The 19,704-nt window shown below is 55.8% G+C and overlaps 1 protein-coding gene across 1 annotated transcript; it reads right to left on the minus strand.

The window, feature by feature from the left end:
* Positions 1-732: 732 nt before the first annotated feature.
* Positions 733-18,863, minus strand: LOC135875210 (protein brambleberry-like). The gene is made up of 12 exons (XM_065400202.1): positions 18,615-18,863; positions 17,211-17,339; positions 15,111-15,296; positions 14,642-14,864; positions 13,094-13,210; positions 10,666-10,845; positions 9,563-9,769; positions 8,762-8,924; positions 6,996-7,060; positions 5,858-6,048; positions 5,423-5,514; positions 733-868 (listed from the first exon to the last, which is right to left on the minus strand). Exons 1-12 carry the CDS (start codon positions 18,861-18,863, stop codon positions 733-735), a joined length of 1,938 nt encoding a protein of 645 aa, XP_065256274.1.
* Positions 18,864-19,704: the final 841 nt, after the last annotated feature.

Below are 19,704 nucleotides of genomic sequence, written 5' to 3' on the forward strand. Positions count from 1 at the left end.
TAGCCAGAGGTTGGAGCCCCTGTCCACAGCCCAGGAATTCTCAGGTTTCTTTTGAGATAGACACAGAAATCCCAGCAGTAGATAAATGTTGTTTATTAAACCAATGTGCAAACAGCAGATTTTCATATAAAACTTGGCTACCAACATGGCACCTTCTTACCCCAGGCATCTCTACTGACAAGAGGTTTGTCCTAATGGTGCTGAGGGAGCCGGAGTCTGTTCTACCAGCTCAGCTGAGCCCGGATGAGCGTCCCAATGGCTGGCAGAGGTGGAGCAGGCCAGAACCACCCAGCTGGAGCTGGGCAGCTGTGGCCACTAGACAAGCCAGCTGGACTTGTAAACAGAGTCCACTGGCTCCTGAGGCAGTGTGAACGTAGAGGCTCCTCATCTCCTGCAGTTTTCATGGGATCCCCAACTTTCGCCAGGAGCTGAAGCATTTGAGACAGGCTGGAACATTCACAGAGCAGGGTGGTCTATTTAAAATGGGGCTTTCCTCAAAGAAGCCCCACGAGACCCTAGAAAAGCTGCCAGCCCTCAGCAGCCGTAGTCCCTCCATTCAAACGTACACATTAAAATCAAAGGCAGTGTTTAAAATAATGCCACAGAATGGCTGTTGCTGAGATGTGGGGGTGGGGCCCCAGCTGCACTCCAGGAGTTCACAGGTTCCTGGCCAACCACACAAGGTCCAGACTAACCTAGCGGCTGCCCAGGTTAGACGGAGAGCCCCAAGGCTCAGCTGGTGTAGGAGACTTGTCCAGATACGTGAACGTGGCAAAATTCCTGTCCGGGAACGGCCTTCTTCCTGCATGGCTGCCCGGCCTTGGTAATGCCCTGGCACAGGCGTCGCGGAGACATCGAAGAGGTGGACCTGAAAGGATGGTGAGACAGGCTGATTATACCTGCAGGTCTAGAGCCCTGTGGATCAAGTGTGGGGTCAGGTCAGGCAACCACCAGCAGCAGGGGGTAGCCCAGAGGTGTGTGTGTGTGTGTGTGTGTCTCTGGGCAGCAGGCCGGGTTTGTTGGTAGTTCCAATGGAGAGCAAGTTAAGCTGCCGAAACAGCCACCCTAAGCCAAGCCAGCTACCAGTAATCAATGCTTCCAGCCCCTCCCTGCAATCCTGCATCCAACTCTCCCTCTCCTAACTCCACCTTGTCCTCATCTACCATCCCCCCAGCTCCTCCCCATCTGCCTTGCTCTTGGATTTCAACCCCTGGCGCTCTCACTTCCTCCCCTCAGTCTCCCACACTCATCCTCTGGGCCTTTCGCTCCCATGCTGACAACACCCCGCTTTATGCACATTTCCTCGCCCTGATCTCTTCATTCCACCTGCAGCCCTGCCTCAGCTCTCCCACTTGCCCACGGGCTGTTCACTTAACGTAAGAGCAGCCATACTGGGTCAGACCAATGGTCTGTCTAAACCTGTATCCAGTCGTCTGACTGTGGCCAATGCCAGGTGCCCCAGAGGGACTGAACAGAACTGGGCAATCGAGTGGTCCACTCCCAGCTTCTGCCAGTCAGAGGTTTAGGGACACCCAGAGCATGGGATTGCATCCCTGGCCATCTTGGCTAATAGCCACTGAGGGACCTATCCTCCATGAACGTATCTAGTTCTTTTTTGAACCCCGTTATACTTTTGGCCTTCACAACATCCCCAGGCAGTGAGTTCCACAGGCTGACTGTGTGTTGTGTGAAGAAATACTTCCTTTTCTTTGTTTTAAACCTGCTGCCTATTCATTTCATTGGGAAGGGGTCAATAACACTTCCTTAGTCACTTTCTCTACATCAGTCATGATTTTATTAAACTGTCTGATACCTGCCTTAGTTGTCTCTTTTCCAAGCTGAAAAATCCCAGTCCAACTTCATCTAGTCTTTCTAATCTCTCTCACCAACCTGCTCTCTCGGATCTCTCTGTAGCTGAGCTCCTGCATCACCTGGTCTCTCTCAGCACCATCCATCAGCCCCCTCCCTCACGTCCTGTCTCGTGGCCTTTCTGTGCCTTCCAGCCCTGCAGTGTTGATGACATCTCACCTGCTCTAAGCCCTCCCCTCCCTTTCTTACATTCATGCAGTAGCTGATTCTGTCCACGCCTCCACTCTCCTCCACCCATGATTCTCTTCCCTCCTCTCTCCTATCCCCAGGTCTGTCCTGCCAACCCTCAGGCCTGGCTCACTCCCAATATCGACTGCAGAGCGTCTCTGACTGATGGAAATCCCACGACTTCCTCCACTGCGGATTCATGCTCTCCTCCTTTGGTTCTGCCATCCATGTAGACGGACTCCTCCACTTCTCTGACTACACTGACTCCCACGCCCACAATGCCAGCTGCATTTCACCACCTTTGACTCAAACCTTCCCTCCCCTGCCACTCCCACTGCCCAGGATTGCGCCAAATTCGTCCAAGAGAAAACTGACAAACGGATGCGACCTTCCCCCTCTCCTTCCCCTTCCCTCCCACACCTTCCTGCCTTCTTCCCCGTCGGACGCAGTGTCCTGCTCTCCTCCTCATCCCATCTCCTGATCTCCCTCACGCCCACTCTCCTCCGGCTCTTCCCCTCACAATACAAACATGCTCTAGCTTCTCCCATTAAAAAAAATCATCCCACTTGCCTGTCCAACTACAGCCCCATCTCCCTTTAGTTTCTAAGCTCATTGAATGCACTGTCTAGTATCGCTGTCTGGGGTTCCTCTCTTCCAATTCCACCCTACCCTCCCCCCCCAAAAAAACATCTGGCTTCTGCCCCTTACACTCCACTGAAACTTCTCTCGCCAGAGTCTCTCCTGACCTCTTCCTAGCCTGAGCTCAGAACCAGCACTCCATCCTCATCCTCCTTGACCCACCAGTCACCTTCGCCATGATCCTCTTGTTGAAATCTTGTCCTTCCATGACTTCCTACCTCTCAATTGCTCCTTCCGTGTCTTTCAGAGAAATCCTGCTCCAACTTCCTGTGGGGTTCCACAGGGCTCTGTCCGTGGTCCCCTTCTCTTCTCCCTGTACACCCTGTCAACGGCTAATCTCATCTGCAAACACAAATTCAACTACCGTTCTTCTGCTAGTTACTCACAGATCTACCTCCACTCCAGACCTGGCCAGATTACAGTCTGCTCCTGGATGGAATCATAGCAAGGTTGGGCTGGAAGGGCCTTCGAGTCCCGCTCCCTGCACTGAGGCAGGATCAAGTAAACCGAGACCATCCCTGACAGGTGTTTGTCCAACCTGCTCTTAAAAACTTCCAGTGATGGTGATTCCACAACCTCCCATGGAAGCCTATTCCAGCACTGAACTCCCCTTACACTGTTGGAAAGTTTTTCCCAATATCTAATCAGATAAACGTCTAGCCATCAACTCAGGTGCAATAGTGCTAAACCAGAGCTCTTAATCTCCCCCCAAGCCCTCCCTGATCACTGTGGACAATCCCACCATCCTGCCCATCACTCAAGCCTGTAACCTGGGCAGCATCTTCAACTCAGACCTCTCTCTAGGTCCTCGCATCCAGGCAGTGTCTAAATCTTGTCAATTATTTCTGCAAAACATCTCTAAGATCCAGCCTTTCCCATCCATCCACACAGCTAGAACTGTCCTCCAGGCTGTCATCTCGATTACTGCAGCATCCTTCTCTCCGGCCTTGACGAATGCAGTCTTGCCCTGCTCATACCCAGGCAGAATGCTGCTGTGAAGATCATTCTCCTAGCCCATCACTTTGACCACAACACCGGTCTCTTTGGATCCCTCCACTGGCTCCCTCATCTCCATAGTATCAAACCTAAGCGGCTCGTCTTCACCTCCACAGCCCATCCCCACCCTATCATCTCATTCAGTATCAAAATGCCAACGTCAGCCTCCATCACCCTCTTGCTAGATTTTCAAACCAACAACTTTGTGCTTTCTCCCGTGTTGCCCCTTGCTCTTGGGAGGAGCTTCCGCAAGCACCCACAAAGCCACCTTGTTATCGTCTGTCAAAACTCTCCTTTGCAGCGACGTCAGAAAACTTGACAACAACAAGGCAGTTGGCGCGTAGAGACGACCGCCCATCATGCTGGCCAATGTAGTCTCACGGTGTCCTTGTACTTCGCCATTGGTCTGCCTCTAGCCACTAAAGCCACGGACCACTTAGCAAAGTCAGGGCATCAGAAGCCAACGGCCTCGGGATTAGGAGAGATAATGGAGCATTTAGTCCCTAGAGGGAGTGGCCCAGCTTGTGCCACTTGGAAAGCAAACCATACTCCTGGGGGAATTGTGTGTCACTGCGCGTGTACAGAATTCATGACCCCTACAGATTTCTTTGCTTCCCTGCAGAAAAATGGCTTCTGACAATGAAACAAAGGGAAGCTGCAAGAGCAGTCATGTGCCCCCTCCCCAGCAGTGCAGGCAGGTCGGTTTGGGCACCCAGAGCAGCTGGTAGGGATGTAAATCACCACAGGGTGGGGGGGCTGGACAGTTGTGTGTGTGCGCGCACACGAGAGAGAGACAGACACATACACACTCTGTCCCTCTCGCTCGCTATTACGGCACACTTGGCGTGGAGGGGCAGGGCTTTGGGGTGTTTCTGAAGAGATAGGCATAGGGCAGGCTCTGTTCCCTCAGCCAGAGCAAAATGTAGCAGCCTGTCTGCTTAGTGAATTGTTCCCGTTGTTCTTAGTGAATTTCCCCAGGAGTATAAAAACAGGTACAACAATTTTAAGGCTCCTTTGCATTGCCAGAGTGGTGTAGAGGACAGCATGGCCTTATAATTGCTTATGGAGCTTTAGTGATTAGAACTGGTCTAAATTCTTGGACTGAAAAAATTTCCTATCAAAATGTGCTCCATGAACTGTTTGCTACTGACCTCTCTGGAGATGGTCAGTAGCCAGTATAAATTGTGAGTTTGAGTCCCCAGCCCTTGATTTCTCTTCAGTTGCCTATGATGCAACCCTGAGCATATGGCTGCATATATTTGTCGACTAATAACTAGAAGTAAAGGGTCAACATTAGCTACGTTACTATTAAACAGAGGGGGGTTGGTGATTTCCTCCAGTGCTCCCCACTCCCACTCTCCATTCATTGTATTGTAGTTTAAATAAAACTATTATATTGTGTAATTTTGACAAAAAATATGCAGAATTTTAAAATATTGTGTGCAGAATTTTTAATTTTTCGGTACAGAATTCCCCCAGGAGTAAAACCAGGAGCCATGGGACAACTGTCGCCCAGAACGTGTCCGCAGCATTCCTCTCCTCCTCCCCCCATCATGTAGGTCAGGCCACCCTCGCCCTAGACATCAGTCACCCCTTGTCTTAGAGGCAGGGCCGGTTACTAGCAGGAATAACCCAGCCCAAAAGCGTCCCTTGGGGATGCCAGCACCGAGCCAGCAGGGATCAGTGAAGCATTGCGCAGAAGGAATCCGGCGCAGCCTGTTCAGAGAGGGGAGCAGCGCTCTATACTCACATGTCGCTAGCCATGGACTGGTCCAGGCTACAGGACCTGAAGTCAGAAAAGGGCTCGAACGCGGGGCCCAGGTGGCGCCTCTCCAGTGTGGCCTGTTCGGGAAAGAGGGAGTCACGTGTGGCACTGAGGAGGAGGAAGACAAGCTCCCCGGCAGTGAGAGAACCAGGATCAGCTGCAGGCCCAATGCCAGGGCCCACCTGTTGCTGAATCTCCCCCCCCCACACACACTCCTGCCCGCCTCTTCCCGAGCCCCACGGTGGGCAGCGCCGGCCCTGTCCCCACACTCCTACCCACCTCTCCCCGAGCCCCACGTGGGGCAGCCCCGGTCCCACCCCCACTCTCCTGCCTGCCTCTCCCAGTGCCCCACAATGGGCAGTGCCAGCCCTGCCCCTGCACACTTGCCCATGGCAGCCGTGCCAACTTCCCACCACGTACCTGCCTCTCCAACACCTCGTGCCTGGTGGTGCGGCTCAGACTGACACGGCGCAAGTTCCCGATGGGGACGGAGGGAGCCAGCACAGCAGCGGATCTCTGCTGTGCCTTCCAGCCTGTAGGGGGCAGCGGCACGCCCCCATTCCGAAAGGGGTTTCCCGTCAGCAGGGGCGCCCTCCCCAGGCAGGAGTCGTCTGCAACACATTAATGGCTAGCACAGGGAATACACTGGGCCGCCTGACCAGTTCCCTCCAGTACCCGGCTCCTGCGCCCACAGACAGGCTGAGTCATTCAACGCTGGAGCCCCAGGAGCGCGCCTATGGCTTTAAGCCTCCCTACCCCAGCCCATCTGCTACAGCACAGCCCCTGTGCATACAGCTCTCCAGCCACACGGGCCTGGCACACCCCCGATGCCATCCCCAGCCCTAGAGTTCATGCCACGTCCCCACCGCGGCTCAGCTGCAGGTGCTGTGGCCTCTGGATACTGCAGAGCCGACATGCTTTGATGAGCAGCAGAGAGAAGTCTCACTAAGGGAGCTTTAAGCATCCCAGCTGCCTAAGCCAAGGAGGGGGAAGGAAGGTCCAGTGGTTAGGGCACCGGCTTAGGACATGGGAGGCCGGCGTTCAGGCCCCAGCTCTGCTGTGAGCTTCCTTCAGCAAGTCACTTAAGCCTCCTGTGCCTCAGTTTCCCATCTGTACAATGGGGATAACAATGCTTCCCTGCCACGCAGGCGTGAGGCTAGATTCGTTTAGAGTTTGTGAAGCGCTTGGAGATCTACGGCGGAAATGCGCTAGGTAAGAAACAGGCATTCATTGTCATTGTTATTATTTAAGGTATTCAGGCTGAGTGCAGGTCCCTCTACAGACTGGGTGTCCAAGCTCCCCGGGGAGGTGGGGGTGATTCTCCCATAGGGATCAGGTCTTGCATCGACAGGGCGGGTAGATACTAGTGCCCTGGACACGCTGCTTGTACCCTGTAGCGTTCACCCCAGCTCCCAGCCAGCCAAAGACAGGGATCTGCTCTCTTCAGACGCAGCATCCCCAGGGTGCCCCCAAGGCGGAGCGGGGTTTGCTGCAGCGCTCTGGCACGCCGCAACATGTTCCCCAGATACCCTCCAGCCTGAACTCTCATCTCACTTACCCTGCAGGTAGCTCATCTCCTCCAGCTTGTTCAGCTCTTCCCGCAAGAGGCCGATTTCACACTCCCTGCCAGGGGAAGGATGCAAGGTTACAAGATTCCATCACCGACGAAGTTTCACCCCAAGTCCTGCCCAGCTAAGCCCCTGCCCCATTCCCACCCTTCAGAGCATGAAGCTGCAGGGGGTCCTGGCCGGGGGCGCATGTCCCCTACAGACCAGATGGCCTGAGCCCTTTCTGCACCATGCATCTGATTTAGTTGGGGATTGGTCCTGCTTTGAGCAGGGGGTTGGACTAGATGACCTCCTGAGGTCTGTTCCAACCCTGATCTTCTATGATCTCTCTCGTTCTCCTCGTCATCGTCTATGTGCATCAGTTTGTAAGTTTCAGAAGAGGTGTCCCTGGGCGCGTGAGCATTAGGCGACAGCACCTGGAGCAAGAACAACGAAGAGCAGACTTGCCCCAGACACATGCCCAATCCTCAGCCCCTTCAGGGCACAGCTGGAAGAGTAGAGGTGGGCCTCCCGCCTCCATGGGAGATTGATCCTGCCGGACCAGTGGGTGTAGAATGGGGGAGTGAGATCCAGAGCCGGAGTGCACCGCCCCAAGGAGAGGACACACTAGACCTAGATGTGCACAAGCATCCCAGCTGGCCTGGCCACACACGGGAAGATTTGGTCCTCGATACCTGTGGGGGCATCCAAACCATACCAGGCTTCTTACACCAGCACCCACACCCTGAGCTGCACGCAGAAGTAGGACCCAAGGCATGTGCTGGACAGCTGGTGTAACATGCAGCTAACGCAGCCAAACATGGGCGTAACCTGGGGTCGCCCTAGGACCCAACTGGGAACCCCCATGCACAAGGGGTACTGCAGGGGGAGCTCTCTGCTGCCACCCAGAGGCTATTCGGCACCAGCGCACCCCTTCTGCAGCCACCATGGTGACAGGTGTTCACTCCTTCCTGCTGGTAGGATGCTGGGGCTGGTGCCGGCTACTATAGCAGCACTTGTGCTCCCCGGAGGCCGGACAGCAGCATGGCGGCAAGCAAACAAGCCTGGCTGCAACCAGCCTCTGTGCACCATGTTAGCCCGCAGGGCTGGAGGCTCTGGGGTGCTGCTGGGCAGTTTCCCAGTCTAACACAGAAGGACTCTGCACCTTACAGGCCTGGGTGCTCCTGCTGCAGGGAACTCCTGGGTTCCATTCTCGGCTCTGCCACGGAGTCACTGCACGACCTGTGCCTCGGTTTCCCCATCTGAACAGCCAGAGGATGTGGTGTAAATCCCGACACAGAACACACCGACCCACATCAAGCCGGGTATGGTTTGGATGCCCCCACCCCACTGCACACAGACCCCCACGGCGGGCAGGGAGAGTGGAGGGTGAGATGCTATATAAATACCAGGCACTCTCACTACCAGCCTCTTCCCCTGGGATTAGCTGTAACCTGAGTCAACGGACAACCCCGGGCCTCATGTGAAAACAGGGCCACAAACCCTTCCTGGCACCTGACACCAGCCTTGAAACAAGGCCGGCTTTCGAGAGCACATTGCTAACTAACTCGACTGTACGTGCTAATCCGGACCCTCCACTAATGTGTGATCAGAGGGCGTTTGAAGTGACCTTAGCAGAGACCCAAGGAGGGAAGGCTGTTAAATGGGCACATCTGGCCATGAACCTGTTGTCCCCTGCAGTATCCCCTACAGGGCTCCAGATTTACCTTGGTTAGCCCCAGGTCCCCATGTGCTGGTCCCACCTGCCTCCTCCTACCTGTCAGGGGTGGAGGTGATATGACAGCGGGGATCATCCTTGAGCTCTGCTTCGGGGCTGCTGGCCCCCGCTGCCCTCTGGGGAGTCAGCGAGAGCGCCAGAGGCGGCTTCCGGCCCCTCACGCTCCGGGCGCAGCAGCACACGCTCGCCAGCAGCCAGTTACCTACAAAAACGTGAGCAAAGCCGGAGCTGGGGTCAAATTCAGAGCAGCGTCCGGCTAGCACAGAAGGTGAGCCAGGGGAGCGGGCTGACGGACCTATGGATTCAATATTTTGTTGGAGGAAAACTTACCTGCTCAGAGCCGGGGGTCAGGGCACCGGGGGGCTAATTCTGGCACTACCACTGACTCCCTGTGGCTCTACCCCGCAGGGGGCTGTGGGAGTTAGCACAGGCTGGTGGGAGGAGGAGATTAGCTGGCAAGCGTGACCCAAGCTGACAGGCTGGCTTTGTCCCCCTCCGGTGGCTGGACAACGCAAGCTTTAAAGGTCAGGGGGTGGCTGAAATTGACGGCACCAGCGGCCGCAGGAGCGGTCAATGGTCTAGCTCATGGACAGCCTGACGACTCAGGCCTGTTTACCCGAGTGTGGCCAATGGCAGGGCAAACTCTCCCTACACTCTGCGCCGGCATGTCCCCACCTCGCGAGCCCACTCCAGAGCGGGGCTCTGTCTCCAGGGCCCATTCAGCCCTTGGCCTCCCTGCTGAGGCTGCCTGGGGGTGGGCCACCGGTGCCAGGTCGGGTCCTGGTTCCAGCGATACAGAGAAGCCAGCGCAGGGAGAGAGGGGGAGCCGGCTGCACTCACCGGCGACAACGAGCACCAGGAAAAGCGTCAGGGACTTGAAGCCCAGGGAGACGGCGTGGTTGAGCTCGGAGAGCGCGTTGGCGATGACCAAGACCAGGAGCACAGCGCGGGGGAGGCCTGGGGTCTGCAGGAAGGTCATGAGCAGAGCCGAGAGCAGGAAGTAGCCGGCGTGCAGGACGCAGGTGCAGGCGGCGCCGAGGCTGACTCCTGCGAGACAGAGAGAGGGATAGGGAGACGGGCCAGCGGGTGCGTTGCCTCCTGACAGATCCACGCTCAGACCAGCGCTAACTCCCGGCTGGTTCCTGCCAGCGGCGTGGCCTGGGGAGAGACGTCTCCTCCTTGCAACGTTCCCAAGTCCGGGAGGGGAGGGGGGACACTACACTGCCCAGCTTCGCCCAGGGTTTGTGGGGGAGGGGAGGTCACCACTAAGATAATTAACGAGGGGTAGGCGGCATCTCTGCCACAGGACCTGCCCACGCAGCAGCTTGCTCATTCCATTGCTACTCCCGCCAGCCTCTGACACCCACTCCCGTCGTATCCTCTCCGGGCTGGGACCCTCCCACACCAGGGGGCAAGCGGCTCAGGCCCTGCGATCGGACAGAGGGGAGTCTGCTCCTGCAAATGTCTCTCCCACCCTTCCCCATGACACCTCTGAAACTCCCTCGCCCCATGCTCCCTGCACAGCAGACAAGGGCCTGGAGGCTCTGTGCAGCCCCAGCTGGGGAGGAGAGCAGGAGACCAAGCCCAGGGCTCCAATCCAGGTCTCTGAGCGCAGGGAGGAGAAAGGCTGTATGCTGCCTTATTCACCGGCCACCTCCATCCCGCTGAGCAGCGGGCGGTCAGACACCCTTCGAAGCCGGGAGTCGCTGTTCGGTAGCACAAGTCTCCTCCCGCTAGGCGCTGGGAGCAGTTGCCTCCCCAGCACTCAGAGCTGGGCTGTGGAGCCCACCCCAGCGGTGCTGCAAGCAGAGAACCAATCCGCTGGCTGGCCAGTTCCCAGCGCACAGCCACCGAGCGGCGTGTAGCCCAGCGAACTCGGGTGGGAGGAGGCTGCTCAGCGCCTTGCTGCCCTGAGATGCACGTTGCCCCCACCCCCAAGTCACCTGCCCAGCCAATGAATCTCTGGATGTGCAGGAGCCGGCCCTCCACGCTGCTCTGCATGTGATCCACGGCGTAGAGCACCAGGCCCAGGCTCTGGTTCATCCTGTACAGCTTCCCCATCAGCTCGTCGTAGTACAGGGCTGTCTGGTTCTGATAGGCCAGGAACAGCGCCAGGTTGGCCTCTGGGCAGAGAGGGGCAGAGAGGATTCAGAGCCAGCATAGGAGCCCTGCTGGAGCTGCGGGGCAGCAGCTTAGAATGGGGAGGAACTGTCAATCGCGGGCAGACCTGCTGGAGCATCGCAAGCCAGAGACGCGCCAAGGTGGGATGGCTGGGGTGGAACTGGGCTTTGATTCCCTCTAGGGGTGACACAGCCTGGTGTTGAAAAGCGTCGTATTGTGAAGTAATTTACAGTTTATTATTTTGCTGAGTGAGTCTAGGATGTTACTTTATAGTCTATTATCTCTAGTCTAGTCTTGTTTCTGCCAAATGTCTGGGTATTTCCTTTATCGATTTTAAAATGTAAGGTGATCTCCATTGTATGGTTTGCTTCTGCCTCTCCTCACCGTAGGCACAGCCTAGCTGAGGCCCAGGTCACTGCAATTACAGGGTAGATCCCACATTGAGACAGCGTCGGTCGGATCTGCCAGCACCTCCAGGAAACTGGGAGGGTAGAAGTGAGAATACGGGGTGGGTTCCGGAGAGATACAAGGGAACACAGTTCACCAGTGGTTCCAGCCTCCTCCCGAGTAGCTGGGCCAGCTGTGGAGGTGTTGGTCTCAAGCTGGATCAGGGCGAATTTGCAGGGACTAGACCACCAAAACACATGACAGCTGTTAGTCAGGTTGCTTAATGCGCTACCAGTAACACTCAGCTATTACAGCAATAAGTGTGGTATAGGAACAGTATCGAGGGGCATAGTATAGTGCAGGGGTCGGCAACCTTTCAGAAGTGGTGTGCCGAGTCTTCATTTATTCACTCTGATTTAAGGGTTCGCGTGCCAGTCATACATTTTAACGTTTTTAGAAGGTCTCTTTCTATAAGTCTATAATATATAAACTAAACTATTGTTGTACGTAAAGTAAATAAGGTTTCAAAAATGTTTAAGAAGCTTCATTTAAAAATTAAATTAAAATGCAGAGCCCCCCCGGACCGGTGGCCAGGACCTGGGCAGTGTGAGTGCCACTGAAAATCAGCTTGTGTGCCGCCTTCGGCACGCGTGCCATAGGTTGCCTACCCCTGCTATAGTGTTTGAGGAATTTGGGAAAGGGTTAATGAACTGGAAGGTTGTTTTTTTTTTTTTTTTTTTTTAAAATGAAGATCCAGGAGCCCTCCCTACCTAGTGTCCCCCAGCACTCCCGGCGGCGCGGCTGGGAGCCAGGGGAGCGGAGCAGGCTGGGGCCGGGTCGCTCCACTTACCACGCAATGAGTGCAGCCCCGACCCCTGCAGCAGTCCTCCGGGGAGCAGGGGCGGGAAGAGGCGGGGTGGGGCTGGGGCCAAGTAGGGGCGGGGACCATGGGGGAAAAAGAGGCAGGGCAGGGGCTGGAGCAGCACACAGCTGTGCAGGGCACCAGGAAATGTGGTGCCCCCAAAATTTCCTGGTGCCCTACGCAGCTGCGTACTTTGAGTATGGGTAGGGACAGCCCTGGCTATGTGCCAATGCAGGCAGTCCTATCATCCCCTCCTTAAACTTATCAAGCTCAGCCTTGAAGCCAGTTAAGTTTTTTGACCCCACTGCTCCTTTTGCCTTGTGTCTAATAAGAGTCTGGCTTAGATGGACAAGACTGGATATTTTGCAACACTGCTGTGAGACTGTGACCAGAAGGAGGCAGCTAAAAGCAGTGCCCCGAAGAGCCCGACGCGGGTACAAGCTTGGCCTCCGAGTGGCTGATCAGACTGTGCGCTGGGCCTGTATTTCTCCAGCAGTGAGATTGCAAGCGAGAGTTAACCCCAGAGACAGAAGCTGGATTTTCTATTGTTGCTGCTCTTTTCTCTCACCCTTGTGTGCATTGTCTTGGCTTTTAGGAAATGGGATCAGACTAACAGCAGCTATCATGTCACCTCCAGCCCAGTCTCCCCAGAAAGGACGGTTATCCAAGAGACTGTCCAACAAGGAGGGGATTTCCTGCTAAAATCTCTCTCCAGATAAAGGGAAAGGGATGTTACAATGAAAAACTGACTTAGTAACTCACACAAAAAAAAAGAAGAAGCGAAAACAATGGATCTTAGTTAAAAGGATGCTTACCGGTGGGTTTGCTCTGAGACCAAGCAGGCTGAGGTCTCTGTGTACCAAACCCCGAACCTTGTTTAACCCTGGGTCACGTTAACACCTTTGACCCTGGGCCACATGTATTCCAGCTAAATAATACACCAGCCCCACCCCCGCTGGCCAGCCGGGAGCCGCCTGCCCTGCCAGCAGCAGTCACGGTACCTATTTTGGAGTAGACCTCCTGGGCTCGCCTTTGCATCTGGGTGAGGTCGGTGAGGATGGCTCTGTGTCCTTGCTGCAGCTCCACGTCCTGGTCATCTAGGTGGCTGCTCACGTTCTCTGCGGGGGAGATGGGACAGAGCTCAGGTCCTGGCAGAAGCTCCCATGAAGCCACTCCCCATGTTAAGTGTCTTGCACCCCTGTGATCTATTCACCCACCAATGGTAAAAGCCTCTTAGCCTAGGTGAGCAACGATGCTGCAGAGGAGGTCACACTGTCCCTTGCTCTTCCAGTCAAACCAAAGTGCCTCCTTCCAAACCTAATGCCCACATGAGACCTCGACACGCACCAAGAGAAGGGGAGGGCAGCAGGGAGAGGCGGGAGCCACACGGAGACTGCTGGAGGGTCAGACTGCCAGACAGCATTGTGCTCTCCCGCAGGGGAGCTGGGCTCATTGGAGCAACCAGGACTTGTGGAGGTTCTTGCTCATCCCCATTGTACAGCCAGGCTGACTGAGCCATCACAAGATACAGCAATTGGACTTGCCCAGAGGTCCCTGGCTCAGGTGGGATCAGACGCTGGGTCTGTTCCTGGCTCCTGGTCCTTTGCTGTAGCTTCCTGGCTAGTTCAGGGAAGCGGAGATGTAAAGACGGAGGGGGTGGATCCCCTCAACTGGGAACAAGGGTGGAAATTTCTTCTCCGGGGCTCACGAGTCAGGTTTAGCCACAGCTGGCTCAGTGGGGCCCGGCCTGGGTCCTTGAAACTAACAGCCACCAGCATTGCCGCAGGAGCATTAGACACTCTAGGGCAATGGCTCCTGAATTTGTCCATCCCTTTCCCTACCGTGTCCTTCCACAACCATACTCCTGTGACTCCCCTTTTCTATCCCAGGTCCCCCCCCCCTAGAATCACCCTCTTAACATAAGAGCAGCCGTACTGGGTCAGACTACAGGTCCAGCCAGCCAGTATCCTGTCTACCGACAGTGACCAATGCCAGGTGTCCCAGAGGGAGTGAACCTAACAGGTAATGATCAAGTGATCTCTCTCCTGCCATCCATCTCCATCCTCTGACAAACAGAGGCTAGGGACACCATTCCTTACCCATCCTGGCTCAGAGCCATTAATGGACTTAACCTCCATGAATTTATGACTCCAAGATCTCTTTCCTGATTAGTTGGGGCTAATTTAGCCCCATGTATAGTTGGGGTTATTTCTCTCCCCCCCCCCATGTGCATTACTTTACATTTATCCACATTAAATTTCATTTGCCATTTTGTGACCCCCCCACACACACCCCCCAGAATCTCCCTTGACCTTCTTCCTCGCACCCTTTTCCCCCAGAACCACACTCTCTTGACCTGCTTTTTCCAGTCTCATGACCCTTCCCCCCCCATCAGAACCACCCTCCCGTGTAACTGGGAACCCCCCCGCCCCATTTAGCAAGATGGGAAGTCAAGCCCCTCCTCCCCTCGACAGCTGTTTGCAACCTCCGGAGAACCCCTGCTCTAGGGAGCCGGGGGACGCTCCATGCCCTTGTCTCCCTGTTCTCACCCATCCTCTTGGTGATGCCCTCAATGAGCTGAGCCACCTGCTGCTGCCCGCTGGCAATCAAGGCCTTCTCCTGAGTCAGCTGCTCCAGGTTGCTGTGGATGGAGGACTCCATCTGCTCCTGGCTGCCCTGCAGCTTCTCCTGCTGGAGCAGCAGCTCATGCTGGCTGCTCACCACCTTGTGCAGGGACTCCGCTGTCAGCTCTTTCAGTTCCTCCTGGCCGTCCTGTTAGCGAGACACTGACTCGATCAGCGAGGTGCCAGTAGCGATGCAGAGACTGCAGTGGTGCATGCTGAGGACTAAGAGAGACTACAAGTCCCAGCATGCCATGCTTAACAGTGGAGCATTGCACGCTGGGATCGGTCATCTCCACCTCTGTATCAAAGGCCATGGTGGCTGTGCCCTACATTCACTCCGCCCTTTGTTCATTGGTTCAGACCTCTTTGGAGCCGCCCACCCGCCACGACCCACCTTCAGAAGCCTCATGGCCTCCAGCTGACTCATGGCGGCGGAGACCAGGGTGTTGACCGTGTGCTCTGTCCGGCGCTTGAACTGCATCTGGCGGGTGGAGTAGCAGACGGCGCGGGCCCGGTTGCTGACGATGTGGTAGGCGTTCCAGGTGTCGGGGTCCATGTTGGCGGTGCATTCCGCGAGGGGCTGGTTAGAAAGACAGCCAAGCAGGACTAGGTTCAATAAAGCCACAGGAGAGGTCCCTTCCCAATGCCCCTCATCCCTTCTAGCCCAGGAACTGCATGGCAGTACTCCAGAGAAAGCAAGAGGTGACCTGATCATGGCGTATCAGTAACTTCACAGGGTTTTATAATCCAGCAGAGAAAGGCAGAACAAGAACGGAAGGCTGGGAGCTGAAGCCAGACCAAGTCCAGTTGGAAAGAAGACCCATTTTTAACGGTGAGGGTGATTAACTATCGGGAACAAGCTCCCCAGAGATGTGTCGGATCCTCCATCTCTTGGTGTCTTCGGATCCTGACCGGCTACCTTTGTGGAAGAGATGCTTTAGCCACACCCATGCTGCTGGCCTCGATACAAGTGTAAGTGGGTGTAGTTCGACGTGCTGTGACATGCAGAAAGTCGGCTGGATGAGCGAATGGTCCCTTTTGGCTTTAATCTAGGAAACTACAGTATGAGAAGCAGGTCGTGATACGGCAAAGCTGTCCTGGGTCCCCACAAGATAATAGCTTCTACAGCTATGGACAGTTTAGGACTCAAACATAGGACCAAGCTGGGTGAATTATCCTCACAAGCAAGACTGACCTATTCTCACCCAGCTGAAGCACTACCGTGTTAGACCAAAGTACCCTACCATGGGCAGATCTCAAGGGCAGATAGATGCTAGATCTTAGGCAGCATGGCCCACTATACAAGGCATCGGACTGGGAATCAGGAGACCCGAGGTCTATTCTTGGCTTCACCACTGTACGCAAGTCACATCCCGGCGTGCCTCAGTTTCCTCTTTTTAAAAGAGAGCGAGTTGCACTGACTCACCTTTGCAGAACACTTAGAACCCTACAGCTGAAGAGTGCTATGCAGGAGCTGCTCATCACAAATGGATTGACACAGCCCTGGCGTGGGCGCACCTGGGATTTTGTGCTCGGTCCTGGACACCATGGGACTGAAAGAGACTGACACTGGAGGGAGTTGGGGAAAAAAGCAACAGACGTGATCAAGGGCTGGAGGGAAAGGCTGGAATAAATAAGTATGCAGAGCTATGTAGCTAACTGATAGCGAGCTAGGCAGACGATGCGCCTCACATTTGAAAGGTGAGCACCACAGAGGGAGAGGAATTACACAGGGCAATACCCACGTGTGAGACGGAGGACGGGATGAGATAAGGAGGGGGAACACATAGGGTGATGCTGCGTCGCGAACTCTCCAGGGCTGTGGAACCCAAGGCAACTGGCAGGAGACCATTTTGGGACACTGAAGAGGCTGATGGCACAAAATGCTCCAAGATCAATCATAGGAACCAGTCCTGCACTGGGTGCGAGATGGACCAGTCCACCTAACGGGTCTTCATCTCTCACACCCAAGAGGTTCTATCATTGAAATGCTCTTGGCCTCGCTGTCCCGATATCCCGGCTACGTGCAATGAGCCAGTCGGGAACATGAACCAAGCTAGCTGTGCAGCCATCCCGGGGATCAGCACCCCCAGCCCATTTCAATAGCTCCATCTGTGCAGGGGGAGAAGATGTTTGTGGGGGGGAGGGAAGAAGATGGATGGGGGAGAAGGGTGGCTGTGGGGCGAAAGACGTCAGCAAGAGGATATGGAGGCCTCTCCTTTCATCCCCATGGAAACTTGGCTAAGGTGAGGGATGGCTGAAGGTCGTTCCCACCACGCGATGTCTATTTGCAGGCCTAGGGTGATGCGAGTCCCATTCCTGGCGGGGCCACTCTGGTGCGACACGGTCGCCTTGCCCAGGAGTCCCTGCTCCATGGCTTCCTTCACTCCCCAGGCCCGCGTGAGGAGAATCTCAGGGTGCCTGCACCGCCTGCAGCCCTCTCCCCAGCCAGCATGGGAGGGTGTGAATTCAGAGCCGCCCCTCGCCGTCTTACCATGTCTGCAGTGCAGGGATAGGTCCTGCGCCCTTCCACGCTCGCTTGGCAGTTAAACAGGGACACCCCCAGCTTGGCCAGTTCCTCTTCCGTCAGGTCCGTACAGGAGGAGTGGATCTGGGCAATAACCTGCCAGCAGCAACACAGAGGGGAAGGCGCTCGTTAGGGCTTGTGGTTTCAGCAAGCTGGTGCCTCCCACTCCCCCCAACCCCTCCCAGGTGCAAGAGAAGGTAACTCCTCATCTGCAAGCCACATGTGGCCTCTGCCCCTAGACTTGCATTTTAAATCCTCACCCGCTGCCCCACGACAGGAGAATCATTAATGCTGGGCAGTGACTCAATGAGGAGAGCTCAGTTCCTGGGGTTCGCCCCCCCCCCCGCTATCCTCCATACCCCTTGATTAGTTCGGCAGCACCCAGAAGCATGCTAGACACCCCACAACACAAGGGGAGCCCCTCCTCACACAGCCCGTCCTCACACAGCCCCTCCCTGGGAAAGCGCAGTCAAGCCTGCTGGTGACCTTCTGCCTCTGCTCCCCTGGAGATGTTACCCCAATGCCTCTTCCCTGCTCAGTCCCCTCCTCCCCCCCGCAGTGGGCGGCTCCTCTCCCCGTCTGAGAGCAGCTGTTTCCCCTCCCGCCAGGCCAGCTGCCCCTACCCACTTTAGCTGCTCTGCAAATGCAGAAGAGCCTAAAAGCCTTCAGAGAAGCAGACTGACCAAGGAGCCCGCACCATGTGCCCCGCTGGCACCCCCAGGCCATCAGCAAGGGCTTTGCCCGGGAACAGCTGCACAGCAGGGGGAGGAAGACGGCATCGTCTTAATATACAAATAAATGTGGCTCGTTTCCCTCAGGCCTCCTGGCGGGGAGGAGGGATGTGAACATGCAGAGGCTGCGTGGACCCGCTCCAGGGTTGGGGAGCGTTCCGGGGGTAGGGGGTGGGCTGGAAGAACATCTGGAGAGGTTGGGTGACAAAGCGGACAAACAGGGTGACCCTCTTCACCTTCGAGGCCCCCCCACAAGACCCCCTTTACAGGAAACGAGCCAGCTAACGAGGAGCAGGGCAGATGAGGAGAGCTCATACGGACACAGGGCAATTTGTGGCCACATGGAACAGTGACACCAGCAGCCTGAGCACCGTTGCTTGGTTGTTGTCCCCCTCCCCCACTCCCTTTCACTGCAGCTCTGTTTAGGGCCTGATTATGCAAACATGAAACATCCGTGCACAGGGAACAATCCCATTGAGTGCAATGCACGGCTCCTGCACACAGGGAAGCGCATGCAGAAGTGCTTGCAGGATCTGGACCTTGGATGGCAAGTGCTTTGGGGCACGGACCATTCCCTCCTCCCTGTCTGTACAGCCCCAGCCCATTTAGTGCCCTACTGCAACAAAGAGAGAACTGACACCTTGTGGTGACAAGAGTCCAGTGGAGACAGATCCAGGTGCCTGGCCTCAGCCAGGAATCGCTCATCCCCCGTCGTCATCTCAAAGGGAGCATTAGGGAGACTCCTCAAGTCTGGCGCTGGTGTCGGGGGGACGGGGTCTCTTTCTGGAGCTGCTCCCTGCCTCAGCCAGCCAAAAAATCCAGAGGAGGGAGTGAAAAGGAGGGAGAGGAGGGTAGGAAAGAAGAGAGCCCGGCGGTCCAGGCACAGCATCTTGAGGCATGGAGGGGGATCCTGCAGGGAGAAAACAGAGAGAGTTTGAACTGAGAGGAGCCTGGGGAGCCCCAGCCGTTGAGCAGCAGCTCCACATCCAAGCCCCCTGCATCCCTCGCCACTCCCTGAGCTCAGCCTGGCTCGGTTAGGAGGCCCCGCACAGAGCAATGGTCAATGGCACGGCATTGAGCTGCAGAGTGGGGCCCATCCAGGAGCAGGCGTGGGACTGGCCCGAACACCTTCCACAAGCTCCAGAAGAGGGGAGTGAACGGCACAGGCCTGATGTTACATTGACCACAGCTATGCCGCTGGTGCGCTGAGGCCACGGCCTGCCATGCCGACCACACGGTCTCGCTGATGCCTTGTACTCCCCTGTCTGTACCCATCTGTGATCTCGTCTCATGCTGAGATCGGAAGCTCTCTGGGGGCAGGGACGTGTCTGTGTTTGTGCAGCCCCTAGCACAATGCCACGTCTGGGGTTCCTAGGTGCTACAACAATACAAATAAATAATAGTGATATTCGTGACACTGAGTTGGGAGGTGCCCAGGGGCTTACGGTTCCTCCCCGATTTCCTCCTGTGTATGTCCTAGAGGGGGCATCTGGGAGAGGAAGATTAATGGTCAGATAGCTAGAACTAACAGAGTGTCTGGGATCATGGAAGCTAACAGCCCCAGCATGCAAAAGTCCCACATTGATACATGCTGGGATCTAGAGTCTCCACAGGCCACACAACTGCACCTGTCCTGGTCTCTCCGTTATAAAGAACTTTATGCTCCTAGATGCTGCTGGCGATGTGGCCCTCAGTGAGGTAACATTCGGGTACATTCTCCAGATTTTCCT

The sequence above is a fragment of the Emys orbicularis genome, chromosome 2 (genome assembly GCF_028017835.1).
Source record: "Emys orbicularis isolate rEmyOrb1 chromosome 2, rEmyOrb1.hap1, whole genome shotgun sequence".
In the NCBI taxonomy this organism is placed as follows: Eukaryota; Metazoa; Chordata; order Testudines; family Emydidae; genus Emys; species Emys orbicularis.